The sequence below is a fragment of the Gambusia affinis genome, linkage group LG12 (genome assembly GCF_019740435.1).
Source record: "Gambusia affinis linkage group LG12, SWU_Gaff_1.0, whole genome shotgun sequence".
Classification (NCBI taxonomy): Eukaryota; Metazoa; Chordata; class Actinopteri; order Cyprinodontiformes; family Poeciliidae; genus Gambusia; species Gambusia affinis.
In genome coordinates this window covers 8,307,171-8,328,947 of record NC_057879.1, presented here as the reverse complement: position 1 = coordinate 8,328,947, position 21,777 = coordinate 8,307,171, and the positions used below count along the sequence as shown (strand labels likewise).

General features: G+C 39.8%; 2 protein-coding genes across 3 annotated transcripts; both read left to right on the top strand.

Annotated features, from left to right (window-relative positions):
* The first annotated feature begins 3,450 nt into the window (after window positions 1-3,450).
* On the top strand, window positions 3,451-13,897 carry LOC122841322 (cysteine/serine-rich nuclear protein 2-like). The gene is made up of 5 exons (XM_044134562.1): window positions 3,451-3,592; window positions 7,189-7,436; window positions 9,238-9,500; window positions 9,584-9,886; window positions 10,907-13,897. Exons 2-5 carry the CDS (start codon window positions 7,217-7,219, stop codon window positions 11,786-11,788), a joined length of 1,668 nt encoding a protein of 555 aa, XP_043990497.1. The 5' UTR covers window positions 3,451-3,592; window positions 7,189-7,216; the 3' UTR covers window positions 11,789-13,897.
* Window positions 13,898-16,901: 3,004 nt separating this feature from the next.
* gorasp1a (golgi reassembly stacking protein 1a) lies at window positions 16,902-21,654 on the top strand. Of its 2 annotated transcripts, none has more exons than XM_044133351.1 (9): window positions 16,902-17,084; window positions 17,915-17,995; window positions 18,358-18,561; window positions 18,678-18,764; window positions 18,888-19,018; window positions 19,934-20,066; window positions 20,742-20,829; window positions 20,959-21,102; window positions 21,180-21,654. In XM_044133351.1, the coding sequence occupies exons 1-9, from the start codon at window positions 17,022-17,024 to the stop codon at window positions 21,608-21,610; spliced, it is 1,362 nt and encodes a 453-aa protein (XP_043989286.1). In that variant the 5' UTR covers window positions 16,902-17,021; the 3' UTR covers window positions 21,611-21,654. The 2 variants fall into 2 exon arrangements, with proteins under 2 accessions (XP_043989286.1, XP_043989285.1); XM_044133350.1 differs by having other exon boundaries at window positions 20,742-20,850.
* Window positions 21,655-21,777: the final 123 nt, after the last annotated feature.

Below are 21,777 nucleotides of genomic sequence, written 5' to 3'. Positions count from 1 at the left end.
TTTCAGCAAGTCAAAGTTAACAACTTTTATTGGCAACTTGAATGAAACTTCTTTGTGAAATTATTATCGTACATTTTCAGCCACTGTGCCTTGGAGGAAATTTAAAGCACAGATTGTGCTAGATTGTAAAATGTGCCGTTTTGCAATCTAGCACAGCAAAACCCTCCGTAGTGTCAAGCTCAAAATGTTTTTTAATGTTTTTGTTTTTACCCAGAATGCACCTAACCTAGTTTGGGCAGTGTTGTCCGGTCAACTGCCGATACATTTGCAATTACCCATGACAGACGCAGATAGGCTAGCGAGCTAGCAATGGTACATTAGCAGCAAGTTACAAGTAGCCTTTCCCATAGATATAATCTAGACTTACTTGCTAACTTATTTACTTATTTCTTCTTCTTTTTATTGTGTTTATGACCTTGACTGCTTCCAGTCACAGAACACAATGAAGATGTCTGTTTGTGAGAAAAAAAAAACCTACATATGTTGTTTTTTTAAATCCTACACGTACAAGATTAATAGCCCTGCTGCAACCTGTGATTAATGTAATTAAGACCATATTCCATTTTAAAAATAAATGTATGATATTTTAAGTCCTTAATTTTAGATGCATGAATTTAAGACTTTTTAAGGCTGTACCAACAACCTTAAGCAGCAGTGACATCACTGACAGACATGTTAAGAAATCTGGTCAGGAGTCTGGATCAGTTGACACTTTTGTTGTTGCGCTAATATAGTTAATAAGCAAAACAATCACTGCACATGTGCTGGTCTAACTGTATTCGGGTTATCACTGCAGTCTGAAGTAGCACATTAATTTTCCACAATGACTCGTTTCTGTTCTCTTTGCACTATAAGAGCGCAGGCTAAAAACAGGATCCGCCCCCGCATCACCCCCCCTCCTGACACATTAGGACACATGCAAGTCACAGTGTGACAGCCTGCTTGGGCAACAGGAAACTCCAACTGTATTGCACACATGTATTTTTGGTCCAGGCAGTGCAATTGTCCTATAAATAGCCTCGAAGTCCAACAGAACTCTTTGATCATGTGCTATGACTGAATCGCACCAACATGCACGGCGTAGATTAGCTGCGGTGTTGCTAAAAGTCCACCGTGAGCCGCATGTTGCTACCTGTTTGTGCTGTTTCACTGTACTGATCCTCCCGCTGTCTCTCCCTGGTGTTTACTCCTCGTGCAGGTCACTGACAGCGGAGTGCAGTGCACCGTAGTGATCCCATCTAAAGTGGGTCACTCTCTCGTAACACACTTACACGGAGAGCTGAGGTCAGCAGCCTGTCTGTCCATCCTCTGGTCAGAATATTTGGACTAACAGATACTTAGGCTTCCAGAGGAATGTCTTTTTATTCAATTTGTCGGCGTGAGGTGTATCGACGTGGAGGTCAAACCGCAGGCTCATTTGGTGTTTTAGTCTTTTCCTTCATCTGTCTATCCATCTGTTTATCTGATGCACTCTGTGTCTGTCTTCTCGAGAGCTCAGCTTCATTTTTCTTTCCGCAGAGTAGCCTGTGATTATCTTTAAAAGCAGAGGCACTGGAATGTTAATCCTTTAATTTTCTCCACTCACTAGTTTTTTTTGTTTGTTGGTTGTTGTTTTTTTGCACTAAAATTTCTCCCCCTGGCACTGTCATGTGCATAAATAAACTTCAGTCACGTTGGCATCTGTTTATAAAGCGCAACACCAAAATCTGAAAGGAGGATTTCTTTGAGCAAAAAAATTCTGCGGATTTATACCGACATCCATAATCCGTGTTTCCATCTGCAGCGGCTCTTTGCCGAAGGAGACTTCCTGGAGTTTTTGGAACGGCGGCGTTAGAGGGATCATGTTTCAAAAAAAGCAACACCAATACCAGGGAGAGTGTGTCACCAGAAACAAGAGCTTAATCACCAGATTCATGACAGGTCTGGAGGGCTGCAGACATGTCCCCTATGTGAACAGTAAACGAACTGGACTTCTTTACCAACAATCCACATATTTTCCGAGCCCCATAAATGATAACATTTAAGTAAAATCTTTTATTGCTTTCTTCTAACAATGGCTTTCATCTTGCCACTCAACTATCAGTAGATCTTCATTTTCTTTTTTTTTTGTCTATCTGTTTAACTGGCCATGTTTAACTTATATCTATTGCACATTGGTCACTTTGGGTGCATAAAGTGCTGTATAAATAAAGATTGATTGATTGAAGATGACATGAGAGTCCTGTCTCATGTGGATTATCACTGAGACAAAGACAGAGGTTGAAGTTGTGTCAAGCTCTTTGCCTTCTTCAACGAATGATTAAACAGTGTTGCTCAGATTGCTTGGGATATTAAGTTAAACGTGGATGCATAAAAGCATATCAAGCATATCCAGTCTGTGGGTTTTGGGTACATGGAGCATATGCAGTCATATACAGTAGACTAGAATATGATATACAAAATATCAACCTTTACACTTATGTTAAGCCCATATTTCTGTTTTTAAAATATTTGTTTTATTGGTCAGATGTAATATCCTAATTTTAAATGTAATGTTTTTACTAGCTGTAAAAAAACATCCTAACAAAAATAAAGTTCTTTCAAGCATCAATCTGTGTGCAATTAATCCATATAATGTGTTTCAATTAGGGATAAAGTTCTTGAAATAAATCGACTTTTTAGTCAGTCTAATTTATTGGGTCTCTAAGTGCTTGCAAACAGGAATTATATTGTTAAAAGTTATAATGAGGAATTTAAAACTTTTTATGTTTCACTTGATTTTGAAGAGCTGTCATTGAAATTTTAAAAGTTTGGATATATAAACCGCTGCTCTCAATCTAATAAAATTCCTAGATTTCACTCATGATCGTTTCTACAAATTTATTAACATCCTCTAAATATCAGTGAGCATCTTTTTCACTTTAAGTTAAAGGGAGCAAGCAAACAGAAGAGGTAAGTATAAACCTTGGGCTGTTTTCCCAGTCACCAGCTGGAGGGTTAAAGGTTCTTTATTTACTAGCTCGTCATTACTGGCACAAACCGCTCCAGTGTGAACACAACAGACAGAAATCTGTGGGCAGCACCGAGAGTCATGAGTGTCTACCGCCTCTGCGTGTGTCACAGCCTGCGTCAGGACAGACAGTGAAGACACACAGAGGAACATGTCCCAAACAAGAGGAGTCACCGCGCGGCGCTTCCTGCTTTGCTTAACAATGGCTTTGCGATATATGTAATTTCGAAAAATGTAAAGGTTTCGGTATTCTTTAGCTCGGTCTAAAGTCTAACATTAAAATTAAACTGTCAAAATGTTTTTGAGGTCTAACAATATTTAATAGTTGGCTTAGTCGTGGCTTAATGTTGCTGTTAGCGTAGCTAACAACCCGGGCGGTTGTGCGCAGGTGCGAGATCCCAGGCAGTTTCAGAACGGTGAACTATCTTGACCCAGTCTGTGTCTTTGGCTGCTCCCAGCCTGTCCTCTCATATTCACACTAGTACTACTGTGCAGCTTCACATAAACAGAACAAAATGCTCAGCTGGCCCGACGGCAGCCGAGAGCTGTAACTTCGTGACAGCCTCGGACCCTCTTCACTAGCATGCTCATCTTTACTTTATGGTAAGTAACCTACAAAAAAGTATCTACATGCGGCTGTATTCCTCAGTGTTACAGTTTGTACTTTGTTCAGCCATAGTTGCCTAGTCGTTTTAATAATAAATATGTAGCCAAAGTGAATGCGATTTATGGGCAATTAATTGGTAATTATTGGCAATTTTACAGTTTTTAATGATTAAAATAAACATATGAACTTTATAGAAACTTCCACCTCTTGTTTCGAGAAGTTTATGACTGTGGTGCTGTGGAGCAGTCTTTTTGGAAGTGTGCCCAGTTTTAAATGGAGCCTGTGGCACAGCAGTGTTTGTGGCGTACAGAAAGCGGGGAACACTGTTGTCATTGTAGCTGACATGTACCCAGTATGCGTGAGTGTGCGTGTTCCTCGGCGAAAAGGTCAGGAGGTCAGCTGCCTAATGACTGTTATTATGCCAAACAGGAAACGATCCCTGCGCTGCTTCAGTGCAAACCCAGTGTGACATGCGCGCAACATTCCTGCAGGGAACACGAAAGAAAAAAAAAAAGAAAAGAAAGAAGAAGTAATTCTCAGTAAAGTAACAGTGTAACGTCGTCAGACCATGAATTTATTGACAGTCGGTCTTCTGGTTCACGTGCACGCGCACGTGCACAGTGTGCCGCTGCCGCTGCTTTGAACCTTTAAATTATTGATGCGGTCTCAGTGGATACCTAGATGTGCAGCGAGTCTTTCTGCTCTGTCAGATATGTAATAGATGGGATGGAACTGGGACAGAAGGCTGTCCTTACACTTACTCTGTGCCGCAGTATTAATTGGAAATGCTGCCACTGTTTCTTTTGTGTTAAATCTGTGGAAACATTTGTTTCGCAGGAGAGATAAAAACACTGTTATGCAGGGAGCTTCACTGTTTGAGTGTTCTTCCCAAAGAAGCTGACTGAGTTGTCTCTTGTTTCACCTCTGTTTTTTTTTTTTTTAAACAATGAATCCAGGACATTGTCTTCTGTTAATACACACACACACACACACACACGCACACACAGTCTTACCTATTATGCAGTACTTAGGGCAAGATAATGGCCAGTAATTCATGCTGAGCTATGTTATAACATGCTTTCCTTTATGACAAGTGAATTATCTATTTTAGCTTCTTTGTACAAGCTGTACATTTGTTCAGAGGTGAAACAATAAAGCAGCCACAGATTAGAGTCGACCATTTTTCAATGGGATTCAAATGCAATATAATTTATTAATCCCAAAGGGAAATTAAATTGAATTGTTGATGTGATAAACCAGACCTTAGAACAGGCTTACAAGGGCAGTAGCCCAGGGCACCAAGCTTTTTGGAGGAAAGAGGGGCGCCCCCCCCAAAAAAGTGTCTTCTGTGTATGCTGTGTATGTTTTACAAACATTTTAAAGTCATATACTCATCTCACATGTGATGTTTTTCTTTTTAGTGTTGGATTTTTATAAATTTAAACTTGACTCAGATATTTTAAGTTCATCCTATTTTCAAGTCCAACATGAAGATGTTTACCGGACATTTTAAACCAATCAATCAAATGTATAGGCCTACCTATCAATGCCATGTACTTTACATGAATAAAATATTTTTATTAATTTTTTTAAATGAATAAAACTAAGACCTCCCACCGTTTTCAACCAACATCTTGTATTTCAAAGCTACTTTTTAGATTATTAAACTGTAGATACATATGAAGACATGCACTTTGATGCATAAAAGGTTCTAATCTTGTATTCTAGTTGTTGTTTTTAAGATAAAAATTGTAATCTCTCAAAGTTAAAATTGAGAAGTCGGGCCTAAAAGAAAACCAGATCCCAAAAAAAGCCTGATTAGTGCATTTCTACTTACATTAGATTGTAAGATTGCGGTACATTTGTCTTTGTTTGCTTTTTTTCCTCCAAAAGTGTGAAAGCAAACAGAATGATGCGCTGTTATAAAAAAAAAAAAGAAATGCTGTAAATAAAAATAAAATTTGGACCTTATGTTTCAGTTTGTTGTGATTGTGTAATCAGACAAAGCAGTTTAATTTAAGGCTGCATTACATTAGGAAATCAGTTTGTCTGTTTTGTTTCAGCCCAGCATCAGTCAGTAACCCTCACCGTGGGAAAACGTTCATTGTTCTCTGACAGCCCTTTGTTTCAGCGCTCTCTTTGGCTAAGATCTGTTTCCCTCAAAGCGCTCCTGTTTGGATTCGTTTTCCATGTTCGTATCCAAAAATAGCAGCCTCTTGATCGCCCAGCCCTGAGCATACAACCGCTGGACGCTCCGTTTCCATGTATTCTTTACAAAAACAAAACAAAAAGAAACTTAAGGAATCACTGGAATGCCAATTACTCTGCAGGGAAACGAAAGAAGAGTCGTGAAGTTGCCTTGCCGCTGTTAAGTCTCCTAGGTGCTCGGCTAGCTGTAAGTGAGAGGAGGATTTTCCGAGTTAGCTTGTGAAACATGTTTGGTTTCTAGGTAAATCACTATCAAGATGGAATTAGCCTAAACAAACTGGTGGCTGGGAACCGGCTCCACCAGGAAGTGCTTCTCATTCCTGAAGTTGTCACTTGCAAAAAAAAATAAATAAAAAGTGCAAAGCATATTTAGTGTCATTGTTCATTGATATGAGATTGTTACAGTATCAAAACTTTGGCTAAAAATACAGTGAAAAAACAGATATAGACATTTAAATATGGTCTAACTGTTTTTATTCCAAACAAAAAGGCATCAATTATTTCTTCTTATGTGACATTAATTTTACAGGTGGAATAATATTTTCTATAAAAATAAATGCATTATTGTATCTTTGATAAATGGACACAAGCAAAAATAAAAAAAGCACCTCTTAAATTTATCTTTAATGTACAGAATAATGCACATTTTATCAATCTGTTTGCTATACTAAAGACACAACATGTTCCAAATTATTATGCAAGTGATACTGTATATTCTCAGGTTTCCTTAAATGGTCAGTGCAAATGATGGTCAGTATAATTTTCAAGTCATGAACTAATACAGTATAGATCAAATTTTACTGAGCAAAGCTCCCCATGAGAACAGTAATTATTTCAAAAATAAAAAACTCAAAATACACTGCTCCAAATTATTATGCACAGCAGATTATCTAAACATTTTATGGATTATAAAGAACTGCAAACGGTCATTCTTTGATTGTGCAGCATTAAGTGGTCACATGTACTAAAATACAGCTTAATTTCAACAAAAAAAACAACAACAAACAAACAAAAGAGAAAGTGAGTAATTGTTTTTTCGTCCTACAAATGTAGGACCTATGTATTTTAGGAAGGATTATCAGACATGTTACATGTTTCAAAAATTAGCATTAGCATTGATCTTCAAAAGTTTTTAAGCATAGCAGATCCTATAATAAATAACACACGTTTTGGATTAATGCACAAGAAGTAAGTGTGCAGCAGCAGGTTGGAGAGGGGCAGCAGTGTGTTTTGCTACAGGATGCTAACTTTGGTATTTCTAGGACTTTGAAGTACTTCAATTTGAAATCCAAAAACTCCTCCTCCTCCACTAGGCTGCACATTTATTACAACACAGTGTTAAGTTATTTAAACCCGTGTTTCTGTTTCTTCTGTGTTCATACAGAGCGTTTAGGAACCGCCACAGCCAAACAATGACAGACATCCTTAAGAGGAAGTTTGCAGAAGTAGAGGAAAATCCCTGCTACTCCTCTCCCTCCTCCATCTCCTCCTCCTCCTCCTCTTCTTCTTCTGCTTCTCCATCGTCCCTCTCCTCTCCTGCCTCCTCTGAGTGGGAGTCAGACGGGGAGGGAAGCTCCTCCGAGAACCAAGACTTCACACCTCACAGTCCTGCGTCAGCCTCCGGATCACCCAGTAAGTCACGTTTGTTCCCCTCCTCTCGTATTTCAAATAATGCAAACCTCCTTCCTTATCGGCGCGTTTCCTCACCGGCGTTTTATAGGAGTGTCTCTTATCAACCTGGAGCAGAAGTTATGACTGACTGATATGTTTAAAACGGCAGCCTTTAAGCCCCGTCGCAGATAAGACGCACAGAGAGGGACAGCGTAGATCATTTGCTTCAGCAATAAGAAGAAGTGGGATCAATTTGAATAGCAGCATCGTTTTAAACAAGTCGTATGAAATGGCTTCGTTCAGACAGGAGGCCGCTCTCGCCGTCACTCATCGGCGACGTAATTTATCCTGTTCAATCTCGAACCGGAGACGTATTTAAACACGAAAGATGTCGTAAAAATATATTAAAATGATAAATAAAACAGGCGAAAAATAAAAACCCCCCAACAAATAAAACCCTAACGACTTCCTTCCCTCTGCGGAGAGCTAAAAGAAAACCAAATAATCCTCGCAAAAGCAAGAAGTGAACTCGACTATTTAGAGAGGAAGGAAATAAAAACAGAAAAAAGCAAATATAAACAAGAAGAACAAGAGGATCTGAATCCATCATATTAAGAATGAAGCACGACTAGTCCTGCACCCAAAAGCAAAAAAAATAGGGAAGAGAGAGGCTCAGTGTGGAAACTGGTGTGGAAACAAACACCGGGGTTATGGAGATTTTTTCAGAAAGGTTACAATAATCTCTTCCTCAGGACAAACACTGCCAATGCAGCATAGTCCAGGATTAGCAGACTTAGACTGGATGTGTTCAGACAAACAGAGCAGATGATACTAAGTCAACCAGCTGGGCTCGCTTTTCTTCACGTTTTGCTGCTGGGGATTCAGACTTGGATGTGTTTCATGTTGTTGCCGAGGTCCAACACTGACCCGACGGACGCTGTCGTGGCCGGATCAGGCTGAGAGCCTGATTACTTTGCAGGGAAAAATAAAAGGAAGAAGAAGTTCGTCTTCTTTCTGCAGCTGATCGGTTACTTGTTTACTCGAGCTTTTCTTGGCATTTCCTTTTCACTTGTGTTCAATTGTCGAGCCCAAATGAAGCCAGGCACCGGTAGTACGCCCCCTAGTGGCCGCTTTGGAAATTACAAAGGTTTCAGCAAAAGTCAGACTTGTTCTTCATCAGTCTTTTAAAGATTTTTTTTTTATTTAATTGTGCTTGCATGGTGATTATCTGTAAGCTTTACACACTTTTGTATGTATCCGAGGCTGAACTGAACCACTAATTTTGTGGATGGCCAGCTTATTTACAATGCAATATAAAACAATTCATAATCCTTGAACCTTCTAACCTTCTCCTAACTGAAGCCGAGAATCTTCTTGCAAAAACACCACAGTGCTAATAAATGTCCCACCATGCAGTGGAAAATGATACATGGTTTTCAACATTTTGGCCAGAAATTGCAGACACCAAGTTTATCACTGTACTACTAGGCAACCAAATACAAAAACAAAATAAAGAATGAGGATAAACAATATTAAGCATGGGAAAGACAATAAAAATGTTCAGCTAGCAGAAAGACTAATAAAACACGACTGTTAATAATGATAATGAGACGACATAAAGGTTCTGTGAAGCATACATTAATAATGCTGATAATAGTGTTAAAACTTAGATTATACTCATAAAATCTATGAGGTTTGTGGTTTTAATAGGTGATACTTGTGGTATACATTTAGTTTTTATTTGCAGATATGTTTCTTCATAGAATGCTCACTGCTTTATCTACCGTTTGTGATGTTTTGTTTTTTTTTAAAACCTAACCAGTTTGGCCCATCCTGAAGAAGCCGAAGCTCTCAAAAAGGCAGAACAGTGTGCGCTTTGACCAGGTGACGGAGTTCAGCTTCCCCCGCTGCCAGGGCTTCACCAGTGTGCCCAGCAGAGGGGGTGCCACCCTGGGCATGGTGCGCAAACACAGCGCCCTCCGAAGGTACACCGTGGACGAGCATGCAATGGAGCAGCGCAGCAGGCGCAGAGAGAGGCACAAAGAGAAACTAATTCAAGAGAGGTTTGAGGCACTAAAACACCAAGTGAGTGCTCTTGATCTCAGCTTTGCACTGATCTCGCTCACAAAGCTTGTGGTAACTAGAACCGCTGCTGTGTTTGATTCCAGCTGATCATAAGTGGAGCCATTGACCAAAACGAGGCGGAGAAGCTGACGACAGATCAAGTTCTGGGTGGAGACCCTGACATTCATGTTAGTGAGTCTGATTTGGAGGACGGCGGGTACCTTCAGCCGTTCTCTTCCAAACAGCGACAGGCTCTCCTCCTGGCGGCGGGGGCGAAGGTCATCGACAAGGAGGAGAAGAGGCAGCTTCACGCTCTGCGGCTCTCCAGGGAGGCCTGCGGCTGCGACTGTCGGGGCTTCTGTGAGCCGGAGACCTGCGCCTGCAGTCAGGCAGGCATCAAGTGCCAGGTACAACACTGACTCGCAACAAGTCATGTTTGCATTAAGGACTACAAAGGCTTCGGAAAACATTAACAAAGACTGAAAAAAAGATATGTCTGCAACAAGGATGCAAATGTCGATTAATGCTTTATTGGATGAACTTGCAATGTCTGCTTTGACCTTCTTTTAGTGTTGCAATTTGGCCTCCATTCAGAAGAGGGCGCTGCTGGTCATTCTTAAATTAAGCTAGTTGATACAGAAACAAAGATGGCGGGGCCATAACAAAACGGAAAAGGGAAACCGTCCAGAGTCTGGTGTGGAATACAAAATGGCTATTATTGCGGTTCTGTTTTGAAATGTGAACACTCGATACGTTCCTTAAGCTATCACCTTAGTAGCGCTGGTTCAGCGGAGCTGCATGACAGAGCTTAATTAATAGTCCATCAATAAAATCAATCAGCTTTAGATTAACTTGTTAATTGCTAACTTGCATCCATAGTGTGCTGGACAGCAGTGAGCTCTAAAGCCACGGTGTCCACGCATCCTTAAAAAGTCTTAAAAATTTCTATGTCCAAAATTACCGTCTTAAATTCATTTTTAAAAAGTGGAATTTGCTAAACATGCTAATCACAAGTCTTACATTTGTCATGGCAGAACTATTTCATGTAGTTGTTTTTCTCGTAGGACTTTTTTGTCAAACAAAAATTTGGGTTGCGCACAACATCATTATTGCATTCTGTGACTCAAGCAGTTGAAGCTACCAGCAACTGGCTATCCTTTGTGCCTTTATCACTGGCACAAAACCAAATGGATAGTTTTTGTAATAGAGCACAATCTCCCAACCATCCCCTATATTTAGATTTTTTTCAGTCTTAAATTTTATTCAAACTACATTAAAAGAATGTTGTAAAAAGTCTTAAATTTGACCTCCTGAAACTAGCAGATGCCCTGCAAATCATAAGAGACAAATTAGTGAACGAATGATGAATTTCATGATTTCACAGACCGTTTTTGAGAAAATGTTGCTGGTTTTCTTTGGACCAACAGGTGGATCGCTTCAATTTCCCCTGCGGATGCACCAAGGACAGCTGCGGAAACATACAGGGGCGCATCGAGTTCGACGCCCGGCGCGTTCAGACGCATTACATCCACACGCTCATGAGGCTGGAGCTGCAGAGGCGACTACAACGTGAAATGCTCGTCTCGGGGGAGCAGGCGGGCGTAATCGAGGAGCTCAGAGACTGTACAGGTCACAACGAGGTCGGTGGGGAGCAGAGCGCGCAGGAGAACAGGTGTCCATTCAGGTCCGGCCTGGAGGAGGACCTGCTTCCTTTTGCCATGCCCGCCGCTCCTTCTTTCCGCTGCATCCCGGACCAGCTGGTCGTTGAGGAGACCAGCTGCAGCAGCGACATGTCCGAATCCTCCCTCTCCTCCTCCGAATGCGACGCCGGACAATTCTTCAGCGGGACCCAGACTCTTACGGACAGAGGCGTAGATTTGACACATGACTCCGGCAACAAGAACTTCTTCTCGTGTGCCCAAAACCGGCACAGATGCAGCTCTGCAACCGCAGACAACGACAGACCGCATTCGCCCGTTGCGCTCGCAGACAACATTGACGCCAGCAGGAACTATCTCGACGAGAACGCCAATCAATCCAGAGACTTTTTCAACGAGGACTCTTTTGAGGACTTCCCTCACACCCCGTCTCCCACCATGTCGTACTCCTTCAGTGGATACATGGACCTGAGCCTCTCCTCTGACTCCGACCTGGAGTTCTTCCACAGGGACTATCCCTCCGGACTGCTGCACAGCTCCTTCAAAGAGCACAGACACTCCGACAGCTTTCAGCACTTCCAGCTGTTCAGCTCAGTGAATTTACCACAGCAGGAGTCGAGCACCCAGCTCCTAGAGTCTCTGATTGGCTGATTCAGACACTCGGCTTTCATATATATACAATACTTTCTAAATACAAAGACCTATTTTTCCTTATGGAATATTATTTTTGCCTGAAAGTTGTTATTTTCAAGAGAAATCGCACTTGAATAATTAGCTTCATTTTTATTAATTCCTTAAAGTAAAATTGTAACGGGATGTATTTAATTTTTATTTCATGTGAAATGCAATGCAGTACCACATGCAATGAAGAGCTAGGCGTGGTAGCATGTTAATTAAATCAGCAACTCTGTGGATGAGGATAAGCCGTGCTCTGCTGGATTTGGGAATCATTCTCACATCACTCTGATTATTTCCCAGAACAGACTCTGAATACCTGTTTACTGGGCCGATACATATTTATTTATTTAATCACTGATTATTTGTATGAGTAGTAACTCATAAACAGGTGACATAAATATTAACTGGTAAAAATGGCGGAGTTTTTTTTCAGAATAATATATACTATTGTAATGGCAGCAGTTCGAGTCGAGAATCAGTAGTTTTCCTTTACTTATGAAAGCAGTGGTGTGTCAAATGGTCCTATAGAATAGACTCCATATTTAAAGCTTTATTTATTTAATTTTTTTTTACAGCAGACATTTTTTATTCCACAGTACAGAAAACATCTTCATGTTTAGTATGCGTGGGCCGGTTAGTAGTTAGCCCTTTCAATGAGACGCTTATGAAAGTGCGAAGAGCGAATTTTAGGCCTTGTACACACATAGCCAAGTTTTTATAAAAACAAATATCTCCACCACATCGTTTAAAAACCATATCGTACACGCGGGATCGATTTCAGAAATGTTTTTATCAACATGAATCCCACTCGTACTCAGTTCCGACCTGGAGAGTTGTTTTAAACACGTCAAACCCTTAAGGGAGGCAGTGTAGCCCAAAGTTAAAACATACCTCAGCCTACAACTGCGACTTCCTGTTAGGAATTAAACATGGTGCCAGGAGGTTCATTGCTGTGTTTGAACTACTTTTAAATAACGTATTTAATTAAAACACAAGACGATGTCGGTTGGTCATTATGGAGCCGTGTCGGGGACATGGGGAAAAAATTTTCATTTGAGTTACGTTGCAAAACTGTTGCGTTCCCTCACAATGTGCTTACTGCATTATTTGCTGGCCTATTTTGTACACAGTCACAAATGTCAATTTAAAATTTCAAATCAAAGAGTGAAAACGTGTTTATTATTAACTTTGGTGCAAAAAATTTATTGAAAATTGATTTATTCACTGCATGCTTATTTCTGATTGTGTAAAAGGTGGAGATGGAATTGCGCATGAAAACGGCCCTTTAAACAATTCAGACCACCAACACAAATGAGACTCTGTCAAAACTGTCAGATGACTCATTACCCCGCCATAATGACTCAGAAATAGTCTAAATAGTTTGGATGTATTTTTTTATATAAACAATTGTTTTTAGTGATATAAAACTGAGATTTTGTGTAGATGAAAGGCCAAAACGCATAAAAATGAATTTATTTTCCCAGAAATCTGGCTATGTGTGGACTATGCCTTTTTATCTGCTGGATAAAGGGTTTCCCTACTTTTTCCACTACTTGCGCAAATCAGCTTTCCTGTTTTAAAGGAAAGTGCATCATGTTGCATGTCTAGCATACGTTTTATTTGTTTAAACGCAGTGACTCTGGTGTTTTTGCGCAAGGTTATTCTACTGGTTGAATCTCATGCTGGCCCAAGCCTAATTGTTGCTTTAGTCCCTGTGAAGCATTTCTGGTTCGTCTGTTTGAGCAACACCAAAAACAAATGCAGCTGGTGTACTTTTTGTAAATATGTCGGCTGCTATAAGCTCTGTAATTCCTCCCATTTCAGTGTTCTGCCGCAACCCACTTGCAGTCAGATGTTCATCTTCATTTTACCATTGACGCCTTGTTTACAGCAGTGTCTAATAAATTCTGCTTCAGCTGTGTAATAATGTTGACTTGTAAAGTGCCTCTGTAACTGTTCAGTGGAGTCATGGATTTTGTATATGACGCATAACGTTTAGAGGTCTTTAAATAATATATTTGGAAAACGATATTGTGCTATTGTTTTAATGGTTCATTAAAACAAATGTTTCATTTTTTTTAACTATGGAGTACATCTGCATTTTGTTTTCTGCTCTGAGTCTGCAAAGGAAGGGGAGTTGCTTTTCTTGATCTAGTTCTCCTGAGTCTTATGTTTTGATAGTTATTTTACTTTACCCAACTTTTGTAGTTAGTTTTAGACTCTCTATCGTCATAACTTAGTCACTTCAAGTTCAAGGACTGTTGTATTTTTTACTTTATGTATAAACTGGAGCAAGATTTTTATTTTACAAAACAGTCTGGCTAGCATTGTCCATAAATCTTTCCTAGACCCCAGCACCAAGGAGAAAGCAACCAACGTTAGCAATTAAATTGGAATCATGAATTTCACTAAATCCACAAAAATCTGAGTGTGACCTCAACTTCAATAGGGCTGTTGTAAACGAATATTTTAGTAATCGAGTAATCTATCAATTATTCTTACGATTAGTCTAGCAATCGGATAAAATAATTTCTAAAATAAAATATTGTTAAATCTGGCATAACACCGGTGTTACTATTGGATATTAATATCAGTCCAATTTTTCATTTTTGAGCATCCCTAACAGTAACTTTTTTGTAGTTTAAAAAATTAACCTGGAACAGTAACATCTCACTTTCTAAGTTAACCTGAAGAAAAGTTGTACAAAGATCTGAAATTATATTCAATTTAATAATAAAGAGGCAGGCTCACAAATATGCTTTTAAAAATTGTCCATGATCCAGCTTTCAGTGGTCAGAAAACATACCAAATGTGTTGGGGATGGGGGTCAGTTGTCACGCAGCAGTCAGACATTTTGAAAGTTGATTTCTTTAACAGGCTGAACAAAACTGGAAATCTCAAAGCTAAGGTGTTTATCAGTGGACCGCTACCGAAAGTTTGACGTGGAAAATAGAGATACAACAGATTGCATTTGATGAATTGGTGGCTTTAAACAGCATGTACCGCCAGCTCAGTGGACCTTGTCGACAGTCATAGAATCCTCTGCCAACATAACCATCTTTTGAAACCAGACGACGTTTGTCTTAATAAATCTGGATTAAAACTATTCACATCAAACGTTTCTTGTACTGTAAATCAGAAACAAGGAGCTTCTGCCAAAAATTGGAAAAAGAACAACATGGACCAGTAGGAAACACTAAGTGCTAGTCACTGCTGAGCTAAAAGAACACCAAAAGCACATTGAACCGCCTTGTTGCTGAAATGTGCTACTGTGACGGGGTGAAACTTGGACACACCATGCAAACAAACTGGACTTCTCTGCTCTGAGTTATTAACAAAAGGCTGGTTGTTATAAAAAAAAAGTATGATCCATTAGTTCACCACAGTATAGCAAATCTTAATGTGTTCAATCAAAACGTTTTTCCACAGTTTCAAATTTGGCACAAAAATAACCAATAATAGATAAACTTGCAACATGAGCCAAGTGTCAGCTTCCAGATCATGAGCCAGAATCCCACAGTGGAAAGTACAAAGGCGACCATATTGTTTTTCTAACTTAAAATGAAAAATAATTTTGTTGTGATTTTAAAGGTACCATATGATAATAAAATTGGCTGAGAAAATTCCCTAATCTTATCTTTGTCAGCAAAGGTTTAAAAATCAGCCTACTCCTCTATAGTGAGAGGTTTGACTGACAGACCGACCCACCAGGTCAGGTCTGAATGTTTACAGCTAACAATCTTCACCCCACTGTTGCCAACTTACCAACTAAATCGGCAGGTTAGACATTTTAAAGATCGATAGCGAGGGATCGGCCAGAACTACACATATATTCGTGACATTCTTTGTGTTAATAAATTTCTCTTAAGCGTTACTCCAATAGCTAAAAATGCAATTTATACCAAGTGAGTCTTTCTCCCCTGAGAATGTGGAGCGATACCGGTACTGGACTGATTCTGTGCCTTCAAATGATTTTAACAGAAGTTTCACATAACTTAGAAATTGATGTAAAAATAATGTTTTTAGCCACAAAATGATTATGCTCAGCAGCAAACAACATATCCCCAACTACAGCCTAGAGTAGCTCATCCATGTAGCAGCCATGTAGCCTAGCTACGTAGTAAAAACATTTTGGTAGACAATGTCAAACATTGAGAAGTTTTAATTATTGTTATCAAATGTTATCAAACATTATTGAAGCCAAAAGTACCTCAGGAAAATACAGAGCCAACCATGAGAATAAACTCATTTAAAGTTAAAACTCAGTTTCACACAAACACAAAGACGCTAGCATAAATGTTTGGCCGTTGAACTGGACCTTCAAGCTAATTTTCTATTAGCAGCTTTACAAATCTTTTACATTACATTACAATACCAAGACACATTAAAACAAACCTTTATATTGGCTTTTTTCTATTCTTCTTCTTTCTTTTTTCCTTCCCTGAAGTATAAGTCCTTTTTTGAGACATTGTTATGTTTATTTAACTTCTGACCGGAGCTGTGGCCGTTTGGATTCGCTCTGCACGGCAGCTCGTTAAACGACGAAGCGTGCGGTACCTACCGCGGCCACCAGGGCGCCCCCAAGAGCAATTTAGTTTTTTTTTCTTCTTTTTATTCATAAAATAATGATTTCTACATACCTTATCAAATATATATTACTGTAAAAACAAATAACTTCATAGTGAAATTGTGTGTTTTTGATATTATAATGACAGAAATTATTACTAAAGAAAATTTTAAAAAAGACCCACTGAGGGGGCCCCTTTCTGGTCTTGGGGCGCTTAGTTTGCTTATGCCTTGGGCCGGCCCTGCCGGGAGGTTTATATGTCTACTTACTCTGAAACTAAAATGAAAAGAAAACACAAGCATTAAAAAATACTTTGGGACAAAGAAGAAATAAATTTGTCATTTGAATTCACATGCTACAAAATGACAAAAGTGCCCAGTGGAGGGCCACAATTGAAGCATTATCGAACTGAATTTAGGGCCCACATGAAATTGTTCCAAGGGCCACGTTCAACAAAATGTGTTCTAGTTTAATGGCATACGTACGCATGCGCAGTGTAGGTCAGTTTTGGCACTCGATAGCACCGACGCTCGATTGTTTTGGGCTGCTAAAAAATGGTTGCAAAGTGTCAACCATAGCAATTCTCTCTCGTTATTTTTTTTTAAATAACACTAATAAAATTACTAATTGATTTCCGCAATGGGATTATCGCAGAGCTCAGAAGTCCCCGAGGGAGGGACGTACGGATACCACGTCCACGGCGTAAGGCTGGCTGAGTCTCTCTGTTTATAAAGCGCAGCAGCTTAGCTGGAGCCCTCACTGTATGCTAACAGTTAGCTAGCTGAGGAGCTGCGGCTGAAGAGCCTCTAAAACACGAACAGTGATGTGCCATTGTTTACCCGTCGTCCCACGGGGGAAAAAATGACAGGATAGAAACATTTCTAAGAACAGTCATTTTGTAACGAAGAGGTTGCAATTACCGTGTTTGTCTCGCTTTACAACAGGTGCGTTGAGCTAAATAACTAGCTCAGCGATAAATCAAGAAGATAAATGTTTACTGGAGAGAGCTTTAGTTCATTCAGCTGGTCAAGAAGCAGCGACACAGAATAAATAGCTTTTAATTAATTGTGTTTCTGAAATTATTTAGCAGAAAATGAACGAATATAGCGAGGTGGGTCATTTACAAACAAATAAACAAAAGCTTTAATGCAGGTTATTCAATTAGCAAATTAATAACCATAACTAGAACCTATACTGCCCATATTCATAAACAACTAAAAAATCCATACAGTTGCTATTGCATAAATATTTTTGAATAGTTTCTGCTTGGTAACAGTTTTGTTCCTTACAATAAACAGACCCAATACTTAAAATAAAAAAAACCTAATGTAGTCGTAAAATTTGACATTATTTATCATTCATATGTAACTCTGGTGACCGTTTTGCAACATATAAAAGTGGTTGTAATAAAATGTTCTAAGTGATATCCCAGACCTCCACTCAGTAACTCAATCATAGTAACCCAAAAAGACATTTGAAATGCACAAACTGCAGCAGCGTTAACGTAAGCTTCCTTATCTTTGTTGTGACAGATTCAGCCCAATTCTCCTGCAGAAAAGGCAGGACTGCAGCCCTTCTTTGACTTCATTCTGTCTCTGGACAACCAAAGACTCGTAAGTTTTACGCAGTAATGTCAAATTGATATACTCCACAGCTGCCTAATGCTTTGAATCACAGTCGCCATTGAATATCATATGTGTGCAAAATCTTCAATATAGTTTTATTATTTAGTAGCTGTAGCCATAATATTTATTTTTATAGAATAATAGACTATTAGATCATGCTGGGCTTTTTTAAAAAAATCACTCATTGTGTAAATAAGATGAAACCATGGTATTCTTTCTTAGGTTAATCACACCTTAAAAAAAATCTCATACCACCATTCTCTCAATACATAACAATAGAAGAACATATAGAGTGAGAATGCTGTTTAAAAGTCTCTATTTTGAGTCCTGTTCACTTCTCTGTGAGCCAGAGTGAGGAAAACGAGCAGCTGAAGGAGCTCCTGAAAGCCAACATGGAGAGAGCTGTGAGGATGGAGGTGTACAGCACCAAAACCGCAGGGGTGCGAGAGCTGGAGGTGGTGCCCAGTAGCATGTGGGGGGGACAGGGCCTGCTGGGCGCCAGCGTTCGCTTCTGCAGCTACCAAGGTGCCAATGAGAACGTCTGGCACATACTGGTGAGCCACCTCAAAACTCGTTTTCCGGCTGTTATTTCAATCTTGATGCACTTGAAACCATTTTTTTTTATTTTTGAGTTCCGTTTTGTGCTTCAAGTCCAACCCGTTTCTCTTAGGACGTAGAAGCCGGTTCACCAGCGGCACTGGCAGGTCTTCAGTCGTACAGTGACTACATTGTCGGGGCAGATCAGGTGTTGCAAGACGTAAGGCTCCTTTAATAGTCCCTCTTTATCGCCATGTGTCACTGTACCTTTTAATTTGCATGTGGTGTGTTATTTGGCAAATTGGATAATAAAGCTAGGTCAATCTGATCTTATGATTTACAGTCGGAGGACTTCTTCTCGCTGATTGAAGCCCATGAAGGGAAATCCTTGAAGCTGCTGGTGTACAACACACGAACAGACAACTGCAGAGACGTGATGGTCACACCCAACGGAGCGTGGGGAGGAGAGGGCAGGTAAGAGGCAGCAACATTTCTTGACTGTCACTGTTTGATTGCACAAATAACAGGGCATCCGTGCATCCTTTAAAAGTCTTAAATTCATGTATCTACGATTAAAACCTTAAAATGTCTGAAATTCATCAAATCTAAGTTGGTCTCAGATATATTAATCACATGTCTTAAATGTTGTGGCATATGTAGTTTTCTGTCAGACAAAAGTCTGAGTCACGCGCAGACCTAGTTTAAAATTCATTCTGCTATTCGAGGCGGTTGAGGCTACCGCTAACTAGCTGCTAATATGCTCTTGATAGCTAGCTAGCTCTTTGGCGTGTATCATTTCAAAGTGCAAATTTATGAACACTTGGCTGGATGACGTTTATTTTTACCTCTGGCGCACCTCTGTTACCAACCCATGATAGCCAGGCGCGTTCTGCACAAAACAAACTTTTAAGCTAGGCGTCACCGGGGTTAAAGCTGTATGCAGTCACGCAAAACCACTTGCTAGGAGCCACAAACCTCAGAAATGTCACAATTTATGCTGTGCTTCATTATAATACAACCATTCACTATATTTATGTATTTTTTTGGTCTTAAGTTTAATTCAAGGTGGCATTATCAAGTTCTTAAAAAGTCTTTAATATTATTTGCTGAAGCTTATAGATACGCTGATTAAAACTTGTGTTTAATGTGACAAAGGTTCATAATTGCATGAATAGATATACTTGTGGTTTTTTTTTTCTTTTCTCCTGGCTTAGTGGTTGAGATATTTTTTCAAATACTTCAGTGCATTGTCCCCAAGATTACACTTAACTTATGATAAGTTATGCATATCTCATAAGTTATGCATATCTCATAACTTATGAGATATGCATTCCTTCGCTGTTAATGAGGGTACAAAATCAGGAAGGTCTTAAATATGTTTGTCTTTAGCTTGGGTTGTGGCATCGGTTATGGCTACCTGCACCGCATTCCTGCAACTCCAGAAATGTCGACAGAGAAGCCCTCCATCCCAGTTGCAGAAGAAAAATCCTCTCCACAGGAGCCAACACATGGGTACACAGAGGTAAATGTGAATATATACATATATGATAATTGTTATCCCTCTTCTTTTGTGTTTGGGATTACATCTTACAATAGTTTTGTTTATGTAATGCAACCTGTAGTTAAGCCTACTGAATAAGCTGGCATTTTCAGAAACACTGCCAACATTTGACACCCAGTACAAAGCCGTTAGTTTGCACGGCCTTCCACGTTTACCTGTTTTCCATGTAAAAGCTTATTATTATAATGTTTTGAAATGCAATTGTGGTTACAGAGACTTCAGAGTCCATTTTAATTATTGTTGTTTCGGTTGTTTTGTTTGCTTATTTAGGATATTAAAAGTATTAAATGTTCTTTAGAAATAAAAGTAGTTTTTTTATCTATGACTGGTGTACTTGCATTAATAATCAATTATTATTATTATTATTATTATTATTATTATTATTATTATTATTATTATTATTATTATTATTATTATTAGTTGAAAATGGCCTCAAAATGACAATATTATTGTTCATTGCAACAATTTACACAGACAAAGTACACTTGAAAATTCAAAATCACAGTAAAACTGCAAGTTTTCCTGCCGGAGAAACTTTATGCTCACAAACAACACCCACTGTTGAGATCATATCAGCAAAGCAAAGCACAGCTGCATTTATTCCCTTCCATGTAATGCATTTTTTTTGTTTTCCAGGCGCCTCTTATGGCCCCTTCTACCCCCAGTGAAGATTTGTTAGATGTGGAGCAGATCACCCTCCTAGACTCTCTCATACCTCCACCAGGTCAGACAGTGATGGACTCTGGTCAGTTCAAATTCCTGTTTTTTTAAATTAAATTATTTCTACTCATTCATGATCTCTGAAGATGGCTGAAAATCTTCACCCTGCATGGTTGCCGATCTTTTTCTCCAGGTTTATCTGATTCCGATGTGGCAGTGATGAGCCCCGACCCTGCAGATCTTTTGGACAGGCTGGACATGTCCACGTCATCCATCGACATGACCAACACTTCCCTGGCGATGCATGAGGAAAAGGAGGTTGACATATCTGGTGTTGGTAAGTGAAGAGATGAATCAAGTGTTTTCAGCGATGGAAATGAACTTAAATTGATTATTTATTTTTTTGTCGTGCAGAGGAGCTGGAGGACAGTGCTCTGCCCTCATCATCTGCAGAAAACCAGAGTGAACTACAAGAGCAAGTCTCCCATGCAGCTGTGGAGCTCACCGCTTCTCTCGCCGCTCCTGACACTTGGTCTGACTCCGGAGTAGCTCCAGCTGAAACTTCTCCTCCCCACACAGAGTCCACAGACCTTCAGAGCTTCGTCATGGAACCCAGCGGCACCCAGAGTCCTCCTCAGGGTGTGCTGTCCCTTCCTGAGGAGACTCTTCAGCCTTTCACTGAAGAGCCTCCGTGCCCATCTCCAGTAGACCTGATCGCGACCGCGGCTGCTAATGAGGTGGACTTTCAAGTCTTAGGCGATGTGCAAGAGTCGGCGTGTGAGTCAGCAGAGCCGGCAGATTATCAGGACGGTGGGGAAGAACCAGAAAAAACACATTTTGATTAAGTTTTTCTTCGGTCATATAGAGGCAACGCTAATGCATCGTGGCGTAGACCAGTGGTCCCCAACCCATTGGTACCGGGCCGCGCAAGAGATAATTAAATATGTCCGTTCTATGTATTGAGTCTGGAGGAGCTTTTATTTTGAAAATTCTAAACCGGATGCTGTCGGTT